Source organism: Pteropus vampyrus, unplaced genomic scaffold (genome assembly GCF_000151845.1).
Source record: "Pteropus vampyrus isolate Shadow unplaced genomic scaffold, Pvam_2.0 Scaffold256, whole genome shotgun sequence".
Lineage (NCBI taxonomy): Eukaryota > Metazoa > Chordata > Mammalia > Chiroptera > Pteropodidae > Pteropus > Pteropus vampyrus.
In genome coordinates, this window is record NW_011889037.1 from 549264 (window position 1) to 563386 (window position 14123).

At 66.7% G+C, this 14123-nt stretch overlaps 1 protein-coding gene across 8 annotated transcripts in view; it reads left to right on the forward strand.

Moving 5' to 3' along the window:
• PLEC (plectin) overlaps window positions 1-14123 on the forward strand; it is a 63403-nt gene that overhangs the window by 35643 nt on the left and 13637 nt on the right. For 6 of the 8 annotated variants that reach the window (XM_011374887.2, XM_023520305.1, XM_011374891.2 and 3 more), the window contains 24 exons: window positions 4515-4576; window positions 4978-5067; window positions 5837-5914; window positions 6074-6166; window positions 7179-7345; window positions 7962-8077; window positions 8157-8263; window positions 8346-8465; window positions 8550-8645; window positions 8891-9018; window positions 9251-9344; window positions 9652-9806; window positions 9898-10216; window positions 10300-10377; window positions 10450-10611; window positions 10747-10851; window positions 10959-11054; window positions 11227-11352; window positions 12400-12552; window positions 12663-12817; window positions 12901-13027; window positions 13130-13313; window positions 13425-13582; window positions 13673-13851. In XM_011374887.2, the coding sequence (XP_011373189.1) occupies window positions 4515-4576; window positions 4978-5067; window positions 5837-5914; window positions 6074-6166; window positions 7179-7345; window positions 7962-8077; window positions 8157-8263; window positions 8346-8465; window positions 8550-8645; window positions 8891-9018; window positions 9251-9344; window positions 9652-9806; window positions 9898-10216; window positions 10300-10377; window positions 10450-10611; window positions 10747-10851; window positions 10959-11054; window positions 11227-11352; window positions 12400-12552; window positions 12663-12817; window positions 12901-13027; window positions 13130-13313; window positions 13425-13582; window positions 13673-13851 (3148 nt within the window). Of the gene's footprint in view, window positions 1-218; window positions 967-3499; window positions 3782-4514; window positions 4577-4977; window positions 5068-5836; window positions 5915-6073; window positions 6167-7178; window positions 7346-7961; window positions 8078-8156; window positions 8264-8345; window positions 8466-8549; window positions 8646-8890; window positions 9019-9250; window positions 9345-9651; window positions 9807-9897; window positions 10217-10299; window positions 10378-10449; window positions 10612-10746; window positions 10852-10958; window positions 11055-11226; window positions 11353-12399; window positions 12553-12662; window positions 12818-12900; window positions 13028-13129; window positions 13314-13424; window positions 13583-13672; window positions 13852-14123 lie in introns of those variants that run through there. The other 2 variants (XM_011374888.2, XM_011374889.2) reach the window with 2 other exon arrangements.

Here is a 14123-nt window from a genome sequence, read left to right on the forward strand (position 1 = left end):
GCTATAGCCCATGGCAGCCATGCCCAACAGGACAGGGCGGAGCCTGTCTTCCCTCTAGCAGATGGAGCTGCTGGGGTCCGCCCTAATGGGAGTGCAGAGCTTGTGCTCAGTTGTGCACCGCACATACCCAGGGTGTGGAAGCTCGTCCTTGGTGGGGGTGGCCAGGCTAGCCCCTGGAAAGGCTGTTTGGTCTCAGCCTGGGTGCCAGACCCACTGGACCTGAGGTCTGAATCAGGGTGGGGCTTCCGCGAGTGGTTTGGGGCTGGGAAGCGGCTGGTGACGCAGCTGCGGCCAGTAAAATGCGTAGGCCAGGCCCCCAACCCCCACCGTCGCCGCCCTCAGAAGGTGCTGCTTTTCAGCCACTGTCCTGGCTGCTCCCTGTCCCCACGCCCTGCGGTGCCTCTGGGGGTGTCGGCGCCTTTGTGCTGTTCTGGCTGTTCTCAGCCGGCTACTCCCTGCTTCCGCCCCCCAGCCTCTCCCTGGCACCCGGCCGGGAGCCGCCTCCGAGGGAGTTTCCTGGGCGTCCCTCGGGGCTCCCCTCCTTGGGAGCCTGGGCAGCCCGCAAGTTCCCAGGCCCCTTAGTCCTCTCAGGCAGCCACCCCTCATCCCAGTCCCAGCCAGGGTCCTCTCCCCAAGTGAGGGCGTGGCTTCCTGGCCTGGGCGGGGCGCCCGCCGGGGCCGGTTCTTCAGGTCTGGGCTGTGTGCCCGCTGCCGGCAGCGGGGGCGGCTGTGCAGCGCGGAGCCGAGCCTGGGAGCGTGGGCCGGAGACCAGAGGCACCACCCGCCTGCTCGCTGTCGGCGTGGGCAACCCCAGGGTGCCTGGGCCCATGGCGGCGGCTGGCACATGGGGGGAGGGCGGCCCCTTCCCGGCGCAGAAGGAGGTCGTGCTGGAACCGCTGTGCTGGCTGGACCCGGCCTGCGAGCGAGCCCGCAGGGACCACCTCTATGAGCAGCTGTGCTGCGTAGGTGGGTGCCTGTGGCCGCGAGGGGAGGTGGCGCAGAGGGGGAGCACCGGTCTCCCGGGGAACGGCCTCGGCCGGGAAGGGGTGGTGCCCAGTCCAGGTGCAGCCCCGCCCCCAGGCTCTGCTCCGGAAACACCTGGGGAGGAAAGCGGGGTGCTGTCCGCTCGGCCCGTTCCTTTCCTCTCTGGAGAAAGGAAAGGTGGGAGGACTGGCTGAGGTTTTTGCTTTGGTTTCTGGGCACCGGGCAGTTGGTGGTCTGGACCTGAGGTGGAAGGAGGTGCCAGAGGGGGAAGGGGGGAGGGGCGGGGGCGGAGCTCCAGGCCTTCTGTCGCCTTGGGGCTCTCCTCCCCGAGGCCAGTGAGCCAGTGAGCGGGGTGTCCACCATCAATAGGCTTCACACCCAGACACGTTTTCACTAGCTATCAGACCTCTGACTTTAGTTTCTCTGACCGTAAAAGGGGGCGACATCCCCCAGAGGAACATGGGTAGCTCTAGGGGTCACCAGGCAGAGAGTCAGCTTCCCCTGGGTAGTTCAGGGTTCAGACAGATGTGTTAGAGTGCCAGCAATGCTGGGGGCAGTGTGTCCTGGGGAGGGTGAGCTGAGCTTTGCGGCAGTGTTGGAGCCAGAGGCCTGGCTGGGAGCACGCGGGGGCCCGGCCCGCCTGGGAGGAGTTGTTTCAGTTTGAGGGTAGATAGGAGCTGCACATCCCGGGGCCAGGGCAGACAGGAGGCTCTGTGGAGGTGGGATGGGCTGGGCTCTGAGGCCCTGGAGGAGCCAGAGGTGGAGGCCTTCCAGGGCACGGCTGCACCCCACCTGCCCTCTGCCTGCACTGTGGCATCCTTGGCCGCTTGTTTGTGCAGAGGGAAGGCTGGGGCTGGGATAGGGCTCACGCAAGCCTTGGGTGTCAGGCTCTGGAGCCTCCAGCTTCTGGAGGTCCCGTTCTTCCTCCTGCCCGTTCCCCAGGGCCTCGGGTATCTGTGCCCCTCACAAGAATGACACTCCTAGCCTCGCAGGCAGGGGCCAGCCTCCTGGTCTCTGCTGGACTAGCGCAGAAGCTGCGTGTATGGCAGGTGCTGCATACAGGCTTCTTGAACTCTGGACCACTGCTAGGGCGAGGGGTTCTCTGACGAGGCTCCAAACCTGGGGGCTGGGGGGCAGGGGAGTGTGCTGGGGACACAGTGCCCTGTGCAGGAGCACTGAGCAGTGCGGGGGCAGATTTGGGATTTTGTTAGGCCTCGGGAGGGTGATGAGCTGCTGGGGCCGTGGGGGCTGCTGAGCGGCTGAGCATCTCCAGGCCCTGCCCAGATTGGGGGGTTCGGGCAGAAGGGTACTGTGCCTCTAGTGCCAGGGTCAGCGGTCCAGCTTGGAGCCTGGGGCGGGTGGGTCCTTTCCCGATGAGGTGGGGCATAAGACTTGGGGTGACGTGCCAGCTCCGTGGGGTGTGGGCGCCCTCCCGTGGCCACAGAGGGGCAGCAAGGATGGGGGCGGGGTGGGCTTTTCTCGTAATAGGCCAAGTGCTGGGGTGCTCACAGCTGGATCGCATTAAACCAGATGCTCCAACTGGAAAATTCTTGCGGTCTGGGCGTGCATTCTTTCCTTTCGGCCGGCAGTCCCAGTGCTGGCTGTAGGCAGCTCTGCCCGCCCCTGCGCCCTTTGCCCCAGCTTCCACCTTTACAACTCCGAGTAGCTGCTGTCTGTGATCCCTGCCCAGTGCAAACAGCCCCACCCGTCCTGCGCCCCCTGCCCCAGAGTGGCTTCCTTTCCCGTGAGTCACAGTGCCGGGGGGCCCCCTCCTCGGCCCTGAGTCACTGGCAGATCCCCTCCGGATGCTCCCCACTGCCCCTAGGCCCCCCCAGCATGGGGCAGAGTTCCTGCCTGATGAGTCAGCTCTGGGCTGCGGGCTGCTCCTGCCCACCGAGTGCACACTCTGCCTGCAGGCAGGGGCACTGCTCCAGGATGTGCCTGGTGGGCAGCTGGGGAAGCACCAAGGTGGCACAGGACCAGAGTAGCCCTAGAGAGGGTGGAGCAGAGCCCAGCAGGGTGCTGAGGCCACCAGCACTGGGCTCGGGGGGTCTGTGAGGAGATGCGATATGGGGGGGCTGCAGGAAAAGGATGGGCAGTTGGGCCCCCCAGGCCTGGTGTCACTCAGCTTGGGGGCCTTCTCCAGCAGGGAGGGTGGGTAGGCCCAGGGAGCCAGGCCTGAAGCCCTATGGTGTGCTCTCTAAAGAGAGGCGTGGCCTTTGGGGCACTTAGGGCCAGCCACATTCAGGTCCCCTCCCTATGCTGGGGGCATCCCTTGGCTTGGCCATGGGGCCAGCACTGGGTGTGTAGCAAAGTGCCAGGTTCCCTTGCCCCCTCATCACCGCCCCCCCCCCACCGCCCTGCCCGGCTCCTGGCGGGGTGGGTGAGGAAACCCCTGGGTTTCCTGTTTCTGCTGGCAAAGGGTGTGGCCGTGGGGGAGGGTTGCCTTCCTCCTTCCCTGGGACACTCCCTCTGGGGGGTGGGCAGCGTGGGGTGGGGCTCCTGGGGCGGGGACAGCGGTGCGGTGAGTACAGCAGGCCGGGAGTGGCCACTCCAACTCGGCTGGGAGCTGAGCCTGCCACTCAGGGAGTGGGTCCCGGCCCTTGCCAGACTTTGCAGCCTGGGCGTCAGAGCACACAGCACCTGGGGGCAGAGGGACCAGCGCCGAGGGGCGGAGGTGGCAGCATGTCTCAGAACCGGCTCCGCGTGCCTGAGCCCCAGGGCCTGGGTCCCAAAAGAACCAACTCAGAGGACAACCTCTACCGGGCGGTACTCAGGGCTTCGGAGGGCAAGAAAGGTAGTGGGCACTAGCGGCAGACGGGCAGGCTGAGGCAGGCGGGGCCCACTTCCTGTGTCAGGAAGCGTGGCTCTGGCTGGGGGTGGGGCCCAGACTCTGAGGGTCTGAGATGGAGGGACAGACCCTGAGACCAGAGCTCGGGCCGTGGGCGGTGTGCTGCATCCTGGCCCAGGTGCAGACCTGGGGGGCCGGCCCCTCACTCACAGCTGGGAGCGGGCCGGCCTGTGCTGGCAAGGCCGGCAGCGGCTTCTGGGCGTCTGATAGAGGGCTGGGGTGAGTGGGGGCTCTTCGCACCCTGGAAAAGACCTGTTGCCCAGCCGGGAGGACACAGCCTCCCCCTTGCCACCCACCTGACCAGTCCTGGGTCCTGTCCTGGAACCTCTGCTCGGGGCTGTGGGTGTCAGCGTGTGGGGGTGGAGCAGGCTGGGACTTGTGTGCTGTGGGCTCTGGACTCTGGGCGGGGCTGCGGGCTCCGGACCCTCCCTTGGGAGGGAGACAATAGGGGGATTGAGCAGCCAGCATCCTGGGTGTCTAGCGCCTCCCCCTCCCTGCCTGGACTGGGCTGGTGTGGGGGGTGGGCCTGGGCACCATTGTCTTTGCCAGTCTGGTGGGGGGGTGGTCTTTGGGTCTCAGTGTGATTCTGAGGCCCCCATCAGCCAGCCACGGTGTCTGCGCGGCGGCGACCCCCCCGGGGCTTCACCTAGGCCCCAGGTAACCGGCTCGTTCCTTCTAGATGAGCGGGACCGAGTGCAGAAGAAAACCTTCACCAAGTGGGTCAACAAGCACCTCATCAAGGTGGGTGGTGGGGCCAGTGCCTGCGTGCGGCCTCAGGTTGGCCACGGCGGGGGAGGGGACGCCCCGGCCTTCCCGTCGGGGCGAGGACGGTGTGGGAGGAGGGGACATCCCAGCCCTCCATCCAGAACAAGGGCAGCCTCGCTGGCCTGGGGGCTCACTCTCCTCTCAAACCTGTGATCTGTCTTCTTCCGCCCTGCTGGCCCTTGCCTGTCGCCTGTCTGTCTCCTCCTCCTCCTCCTCCTGCTCTCATCTCTGGCCTCCCCTGCAGCACTGGCGGGCAGAGGTAGGTGCCTCCTCGGGCCCCCTGCCTCTTTCCCCTTGGGGTCGGTGCACCTCCTCACCCCAGGTCTGTTGGTGGCTCTGGGGAATCTCCGGCCAGCCCAGTGCCTCTGTCCCCACAGGCCCAGAGGCACATCAGTGACCTGTACGAAGACCTTCGCGATGGCCACAACCTCATCTCCCTGCTGGAGGTGCTCTCTGGGGACAGCCTGGTACGTGTGCCCACCCGCCTTCCCTCCTCGGGGCCTTCCCCACACGTCCACTCTGTGCTCGGCCGGCCTGGCTGTGGCCCCGACCCCGTGCCACCCTCGCGTGGTGGCCCCAACACAGTAACCTCATGCTCTGCTCTGCTTTGGTTTCTCTGCTGCTTGGACTCTGAACCTTGACCTCTGTCCTTTACCCCTTGTCCTGCTTTGGCCGGGCAGCCAAGAGAGCGGGACATAATCAGGAGCTCGCGCCTGGTGAGTGGTTGTGCCTGCTGGCCACGGCGGCACGTGGCTCCCTGAGGCCGGAGCCCAGCTCACCTAGGGCTGGTGGCCAGTCCGGCCCAACCTGTGCCCAGCACGCGGGTGGGCAGATGGCTGTGTGTCGAGCCACCTGCTGTCCCGCCTCGGCACCACTCAGGCCTGTGACCCACCGGGGCTGCCACCATAGGGCAGGAGGGTCCCTCCTCCAGCGCCGTCGCCCTCCGCCCCAGGCTTCCTGGCTATTGTCTCCTTCCCGCCCCCTTCCTTCCTGCCCGCTGCCTGGGTCTGGCCGCTGGACTTCTGAAGCCACTGCTGGGCCTGACCTCTGGGCCCGTGGCCTCCGTTTCCAGCTGGAGAGGGTGCACTGGGGACATGGGAGGGGCTGCTGCCACGCTGGGGGAGACCCTTGGTTTAGCCACACAGACGCCTCGGGGGGTTCCGAGGGTGGGGGCAGCTGTGGCTGTGGCGAGCAAGTCCTGCTCTGGGGGTGCTGACCGGCCGTCCCGCCTCACAGCCCCGGGAGAAGGGGAGGATGCGCTTCCACAAGCTGCAGAACGTGCAGATCGCCCTGGACTACCTGCGACACCGCCAGGTGAGGCGGCCCCGCCCCGACCCATCCCCCAGCTGCCCGGGGCCGTGACCCCAGGCCTCCGGCCTCCCCCACCCCGAGCCACCCGGGGCGTGACCGAGGACCCAGGCCCCCTTGAGCCGCCCATAGGAGGCGTGGGTGACCGAGGCCACTCGCTCGCAGGTGAAGCTGGTGAACATCAGGAATGATGACATCGCGGACGGCAACCCCAAGCTGACCCTCGGCCTGATCTGGACCATCATCCTGCACTTCCAGGTGGAGTGGCCGCCCACTATGCTCTGCTGCCTCTACGGTCTCCGGGGCTGGCCCAGCAGCTGGGCCCTGGCTACCCTGGCACCAGGAGCCTTCCCACTGCCCGCCCAGCATGAGCCCTGTGTTAGCTGCGGGGCCCGGAGGCCCAGGTCTCTCTCTTAAGACTTGCTTCTCCTGAGCCCTCTGGGCCTGGCTGGGCAGGGCCCGCAGAGCCTCCCCGCAGAGGAATGCACACTCTGCTCCCCCGGGGCAGCCGCCTACCCTGGGGAAGGTTCTGGAGAAGCACCCGCTGCACTGGCTGACTCATCTATTGCCTGCCCAGCCGCACAGGAAGCCACAAATCTGAGCTGGGCAGGCAGAGCCCTGTTGGCACGGCAGCTGAGTCACATAGGCGTGCAGGCCGACAGATAGACAGACAGACAGGCAGACAGGGACAGGGACAGGCAGGCGGCTGTGCTGACAGCCAAACAGGCTGGCAGGCCGGGCTGAAGGATGTAGCTGAGTGCAGGGCCAGGCTGGTGCCGTGGCCCTGGCATGCCCGGGCCGGGCTGCCAGGCACATGATGCCCAGCCCCAGGGATCCTGCCCCCAGTCTGCAGCCAGAGGGGGCTGACCTGCCCCCACCCCAAGTGCGACAGCCTTTTCTGGGCCCAGGTGTCTGGGCGAGCAGCTGCTCTCGCTGGGCTCACCCTCCACTAATTCCAGGGTGCAGGGTGTGGCTCAGGCCTTCGTAGGTGAGGGGATCCAGGTCACCCACCACGTGTCTGCAGTGGGAGCCGGGGGCTCTGACTTACACTATGGCAGCTGCCTCCTGGAGTGGCCTGAGCTCATAGTGCTGAGGTGTAGCAGATCCCTGATGTGGAGGGGCCCCAGGGACCCTGCTCCGCCCCACTAGCCTGGTGGCTCACATGCACCCCAGCCGGGTACCGAGCTGCCCCTGCCCTCAGACAAGCAGGGGTGGGCGCGGCAGGGTGGCTGTGTGGCTGAGTGCCCGCATCCTGCCCACCTGGGGGCAGATCTCTGACATCCAGGTCAGCGGGCAGTCGGAGGACATGACGGCTAAGGAGAAGCTGCTGTTGTGGTCACAGCGCATGGTGGAGGGCTACCAGGGCCTGCGCTGCGACAATTTCACCTCCAGCTGGCGTGACGGCCGCCTCTTCAATGCTATCATTCACCGGCATAAGTACGCAGCCCCGGGCAGAAAGGCAGAGATGGGGCTGTGGGTCAGGGTGTCCTGGGGCAGCTCAGCTAGGCGACTTCAGACAAGTAGGGGCAGGGAGGGTGGCGGGAGGAGTGTCTTCCGCTGACGAGAACCCACTGCCCGCGGGGACGAGTGCCCATGCCAGCCGCCCCACCCACACCCTTCCCGCCGCCTCCTGGGCCCTCCCAGAGGCACCTTGGCTTTCTCAAGGCCAGAGGGCCCATGGGCTGCTGGCTCTCACAGCCATGAGCATCTCCCCCATGGGACTCAGGTGGCGGAGCCATGGTGGGGATGGTCTCCGGGGGCCCTCCGTCCCGACCCAGGGAGCCCAGGCTGACCGGCACCCTCTACTCAGTGCACTCCACCCTGCACCTGTGCCTGCTGTGAGCCCCCTGAGCGCCAGGGGGCGGGGCTCGAGTGCACAGTGGCCACACAGAGCTCCCTGTGTGGTCAGGATTGGGCGCTAGTGGGGCGGGCAGTGTACTTTTAGGATGAGTGTGTTGTGGGGATACGTGGGTTGTGTGTGTGTGCTGACCAGTCTGCGGGTCTCGCTGTCCTGTGTCCCCACCTGCTGCTCCACCGGCCACATCGCCTACAGGCCCATGCTCATCGATATGAGCAAGGTGTATCGTCAGACCAACCTGGAGAACCTGGACCAGGCCTTCTCTGTGGCGGAGCGGGATCTGGGCGTGACCCGGCTCCTGGATCCTGAGGGTATGTGCTGCTGCTGCTCCTCCATCCTCCTGTCCCTTGCCAGTTGTGGGGGGCCACCTCTGACCTCCCTCCCCCACAGATGTGGACGTCCCTCAGCCCGATGAGAAGTCCATCATCACATACGTCTCGTCCCTGTACGACGCCATGCCCCGTGTGCCTGACGTGCAGGATGGGGTGAAGGCCAACGTGAGTGTCGGCTGGCAGGCCCTGGTGGTGGTGGTAGGACAGGCGGCCCCCGCTGGCCCCTGACGGCCGTGCTCGCCCCCAGGAGCTGCAGCTGCGGTGGCAGGAGTACCGGGAGCTGGTGATGCTGCTGCTGCAGTGGACCCGGCACCACACTGCCATCTTCGAGGAGCGCAGGTTCCCCTCCAGCTTTGAGGAGATTGAGGTGGGCTGGTCCGCTCGGGGCGGGGTCCTGTGCCCACCGGGGGGGGGGCCCAGGCGCGGCTGCCGACGCATCTTGTCTCCACAGATCCTGTGGTGCCAGTTCTTGAAGTTTAAGGAGACTGAGCTTCCCGCCAAGGAGGCAGACAAGAACCGGTCCAAGGGCATCTACCAGTCCCTGGAGGTTAGCGAGGGTCTGGAGAGGAGTGGGAGGCTTCCCAGGGGTAAGCGGAGGACGTCCTGGAGGCAAGTGAGGCCGTCCAGGGGCCTGGGGGTCCTCTCCAGCGAGCTTGGCCTGTCCTCCCTACTGAACTGGGGTAGGGCTGTTCCAGGGCAGGCTGGCTGGGGGTCCGGGGGCCCGGGGGCCCTGGTGGCTTGGCACCCCCACCCCTCTGCTGACCCAGGACTGAACTTGGCCCCTGCTGACAGGGGGCGGTACAAGCAGGCCAACTCAAGGTACCCCCTGGCTACCACCCGCTGGACGTGGAGAAAGAATGGGGCAAGCTGCACGTGGCCATCCTGGAGCGGGAGAAGCAGCTCCGGAGCGAGTTTGAGAGGTGGGCGGCTGCGGGCAGTGGGTGGGGCCCTGTGGTGGCAGGGAAGCCACCCGAGGGTGAGTCACTGCCTAGAGAGGAAATCCCCCCCAGGCTGGGAAACCCACACCCGGGCCAGGCGACAGTGGGCCACAGGCTGGCGTGGAGGCCAGAAGCAGGAGGGGGACCGTGCGCTTCGGCCAGGAGCCTGGCAGGCAGTCCCCTCACAGCGGGTCCCGTGGGTGTTGGGCTGCAGGTTGGAGTGTCTTCAGCGCATCGTGAGCAAATTGCAGATGGAGGCTGGCCTGTGCGAAGAGCAGCTGAACCAGGCCGACGCCCTGCTGCAGTCGGTGAGGGGGAGGGGACGGGGCGGGACTGGGCACCAGGCAGCGGGGAGGCGGGGTGGCGGCGGGAGGATCCCTGAAGCTGCCTCGCCTGGCAAGCGGTCCCAGCTCCTCCCTCCTGGTGTGCAGCCAACCCTGACTGCCGGCTTTGAGCAGAGCTGGCTTCTGGGCACCAGGCAGGCCTTCGGACTGGATCGCGGTTCTTCCAGAGAGCCATGGCTGGCATTTTGTGCATCCTGAAGATGGGTGGGGCTGGGCGGGGAGAGGTAGGGAAAAGTCGGGGCTGGGGTCTGAGTCACGGACCACCTTGTAGGATATCCGGCTGCTGGCGGCAGGCAAGACAGCACAGCGGGCAGGCGACGTGGAGCGGGACCTGGACAAGGCGGATGGCATGATCCGGCTACTATTCAATGACGTCCAGGCCCTCAAGGATGGGCGGCACCCACAGGGCGAGCAGATGTACCGCAGGTGGGCCACGCCCTGCCCTGGGTGCGGGGGCCTGGGGTGCTGCCTGGCTCCGGCTCACCCCCTCTTGACTTGACTCCCCCGCTGTCCTCAGGGTATACCGCCTGCATGAGCGCCTGGTGGCCATCCGCACCGAGTACAACCTTCGGCTGAAGGCGGGCATTGCTGCCCCTGTGACCCAGGTGACCCAGGTGACTGTGCAGAGCACGCAGCGGCGCCCTGAGCTGGAGGATTCCACCCTGCGCTATCTGCAGGACCTGCTGGCCTGGGTGGAGGAGAACCAGCGCCGAGTGGACGGTGCCGAGTGGGGCGTGGACCTGCCCAGCGTGGAGGCGCAGCTGGGCAGCCACCGCGGCCTGCACCAGTCCATCGAGGAGTTCCGGGCCAAGATCGAGCGGGCGCGGACTGACGAGGTACGTGGGCGCCCATAGGGTGGACCGCGGGTGGTAGGCCAGGTCCTGGCCATGCAGGCCTCACCGCTCCTCCTCCCCTGCAGAGCCAGCTCTCCCCAGCCACCCGGGGCGCCTACCGAGACTGCCTGGGCCGGCTGGACCTGCAGTTTGCCAAGCTGCTGGTGAGTGGGGGCCGGGTGGGTGGCAGGGCAGGTGGCGGGGCTGTGGCCTACTGACACCCTGCCTGCCCACAGAACTCCTCCAAGGCCCGCCTGCGGTCCCTGGAGAGCCTGCACGGCTTTGTGGCGGCTGCCACCAAGGAGCTGATGTGGCTGAGTGAGAAAGAGGAGGAGGAGGTGGGCTTTGACTGGAGCGAGCGCAACGCCAACATGGCCGCCAAGAAGGAGAGCTACTCGGTGAGGCGACCCTGCATCCGCTCCCGCTCCAGGCCCCACGGGGGACAGCCGGGGGCTTGGGTGGCGCTTGACGGGAGGCTGGTGGACCTCTGTCGCTTTGGCACCATCCCTGAGACCCCGCTGCCTCCGTGTCAGGCCCTGATGCGTGAGCTGGAGCTGAAGGAAAAGAAACTGAAGGAGACCCAGAGCACCGGGGACCGGCTGCTTCGGGAGGACCACCCCGCTCGGCCCACGGTGGAGGTGGGGAGCTGTAGGGAGACCCCCTGGTGCCCACGGTCGGGGTGTAGGGCTGTGGGGCCCCCCAGGCCTGTGGTTGGGGGCTGACGGAGATGCCCGCCGTGCTGTAGTCCTTCCAGGCAGCCCTACAGACCCAGTGGAGCTGGATGCTGCAGCTGTGTTGCTGCATTGAGGCCCACTTGAAAGAGAACACCGCCTACTTCCAGGTGAGAACCTGCCCCGCCGGGCGCAGCCACAGCATTTGTGAGAAGCTCCTAGACCCTCCCTGTTCCCGTGTACCTCGCCTCGCCGAGCTCATGTTCAAGTCCCCCCAGGCCCCTCGGGCCCACAGTGGGGCAGCCCTGCCAGGTCCAGCCTGACCCCTTCCCGCTGCCACAGTTCTTCTCAGATGTGCGGGAGGCTGAGGAGCAGCTGCGGAAGCTGCAGGAGACGATGCGCAGGAAATACACCTGCGACCGCTCCATCACCGTCACTCGCCTCGAGGACCTGCTGCAGGATGCCCAGGTGAGCCAGCTGTCCAGGGTGCCTGCACGGCGGAGGGCGGGTAGCCGCCGGGCTCAGGGATGGCGCGGCACAGCAGGGGCAGGTAGGGGGCGTGAGGTCTGGGAGAGGCGACTGGCAGCCGGGCCACAATGGTGCTCTGGAAAGGCCCCTCTGGGGGCGGAAGTGGGGCAACAGGGGGTCAGCAGGGATGGGGCTTGGGGTTGGGGGAGGCGTGATGCGGGTTGGCAGCCTGCACAGCGGGATGGGGTGCGGGGAACTGAGGGACTAGTGGCAGGGCGCTGCAGTGTAAGTAGGTGTCTGGCCAGAGCTGGTAGCACCCTTTCGCCTTCGCAGTCCCCAGAGAGGGGGAGGCTTCAAATGGCCACGCTGTCACCAGCTCTTTCACCTTAGAGGGGTCCACTAGCATCTTGGACCTGGCACCTAGGGCTGAGCTGGGCAGAGAGGCAGCTGGGTGTGTGTGCCTGTGCCCTGGACGGGGGCAGGGGCACCAGGAGGGGCCCGGGGGCCTTCTGAGAGTGCTGGGGGTGGCAGAGAAGAAGAGAGAGGACTAGAAGCCCTGCCACCTGGGGCTCCTGTGCTCAGGATGGGAGTCAGTGAAGTCCGGGGCAGCCACGAGGCCCCCTCAGCTACAGCGTTAGCTGCTAGAGGTGCAAGCAGTTTCAGGGTGTGTTCTTGACCCCGCAGCCTTGGACAGTCCTTGGTTTGACACTCTGGATGGACTGAACAGGAGGAGGCGGGTGACCTTCTGCGGTGGGAGGGGACTGTGGGAGGAAGACTTGGGGGCAGGGGACGGGGAACACAGTGTGTGACCTGGGGTGGGGGCATGCACTCAGTTCTGGCCAGCAAGGAAGGAGGGAGGGCCGGGGGTTCTGCTGAGGCCGAGCTCTGGGGCCTGCTTCTCTTTCCCCTGTGCCTGGGGCCACAGGGAGGAGCCTGTGCTCCAGGTGCTGCCTCACTGCCCGGGGCAAGTGTGTGGGTCTTCGCAGACCCTCACTCAGGTGGTATCTGGACGCTGGATGACAGTCTCTGAGCTCTCTTCCCCTGCAGGACGAGAAGGACCAGCTGAATGAGTACAGGGGGCACCTCGCAGGCCTGGCCAAGCGGGCCAAGGCTGTGGTGCAGCTGAAGCCCCGCAGCCCAGCCCAGTCCGTGCGGGGCCATGTGCCGCTGCTGGCCGTGTGTGACTACAAGCAGGTGGAGGTGAGGGCAGCAGGCTGCATGCGGGACAGAGCTTGCAGGGGAGGTGGGGTGACTGGGGTCTGCTGGGGGGAGTGGGCGTGGCCATACTGTGACAGCTCTGGCTGCCCCAGGTGACCGTGCACAAGGGTGACGAGTGCCAGCTGGTGGGCCCTGCACAGCCGTGCCACTGGAAGGTGCTCAGCAGCTGTGGCAGTGAGGCCGCTGTGCCCTCCGTGTGCTTCCTCGTGCCCCCGCCCAACCAGGAGGCCCAGGAGGCCGTCACCAGGTGGGTGGTCTGGGGTCTGGCTGCTGGACTGGGTGGCAGTGGGTAGGAGCCCCGATGCCTCTGACCGCACCCTGACCCGCCAGGCTGGAGGCCCAGCACCAGGCCTTGGTCGCACTCTGGCACCAGCTGCACGTGGACATGAAGAGCCTCCTGGCATGGCAGAGCTTCTGCCGGGACCTGCAGCTCATCCGCTCTTGGTCCCTGGTTACGGTAGGCCAGCCCCACGGGCCACCCACGGGCCACCCAGGGCAGAGGGGGGACTTCCTGTGGCTGAGACTGCGGGCTGGTGCTCAGCCTTCCTGTCGTCCACAGTTCCGTACCTTGAAGCCAGAGGAACAGCGCCAGGCCCTGCGTGACCTGGAGCTGCACTACCAAGCCTTCCTGCGGGACAGCCAGGACGCTGGCAGCTTCGGGCCTGAGGACCGGCTGCAGGCCGAGCGCGAGTACAGCTCCTGCAGCCACCATTACCAGCAGCTGCTACAGAGCCTGGAGCAGGGTAGGTGTGGGGGGAGTAGGGGGAGACCTGGCAGGCAGGGCGGGCGGGGCCATGCGGGGCCAGGCAAGGCCAGGCAGGGCCAGGCAGCACGTGAGCGGATTGTGTCCCCAGGCGAGCAGGAGGAGTCCCGTTGTCAGCGCTGCATCTCAGAACTCAAGGACATCCGGCTGCAGCTGGAGGCCTGCGAGACACGCACGGTGCACCGCCTGCGGCTGCCACTGGACAAGGAGCCCGCACGCGAGTGCGCCCAGCGCATCGCTGAGCAGCAGGCAGGCGCCGTCCCCAGCCCTGTCCCCATGCCTTCGGCCTTCAGCGTGGCTGGGCTTCCGTGCTCAGCTCACCTCCTTCTCTCTCCCCAGAAAACACAGGCTGAGCTGGAAGGGCTGGGCAAGGGGGTTGCCCGGCTCTCTACCGAGGCCGAGAAGGTCCTGGCCCTGCCCGAGCCATCACCTGCTGCCCCGACTCTGCGCTCGGAGTTGGAACTGACCCTGGGCAAGCTGGAGCAGGTCCGCAGCCTCTCCGCCTTTTATCTGGAGAAGTGAGTGCACCTGTCAGAGGCCGGGGCTGGGACCTCAGCAGGGTCCTGAGCAGAGCGGGTCCTGAGCAGAGCAGGACCGTGTGCTGGCGGAGGGCAGGGTGATGGACAGGGCAACAGGGGCAGTGAGGTGGGGTCTGTTGAAAGATCTGGCCAAGAGATGGTGGTTGTGGACCAGGGTGGGGGTCACGGACATGGGGAGGGGTTCAGTCCTGACCTACCCTGAAGGCAGTACTTTCCGATGACTGGATGGAGGGTGAGAGGGGTCAAGGGGG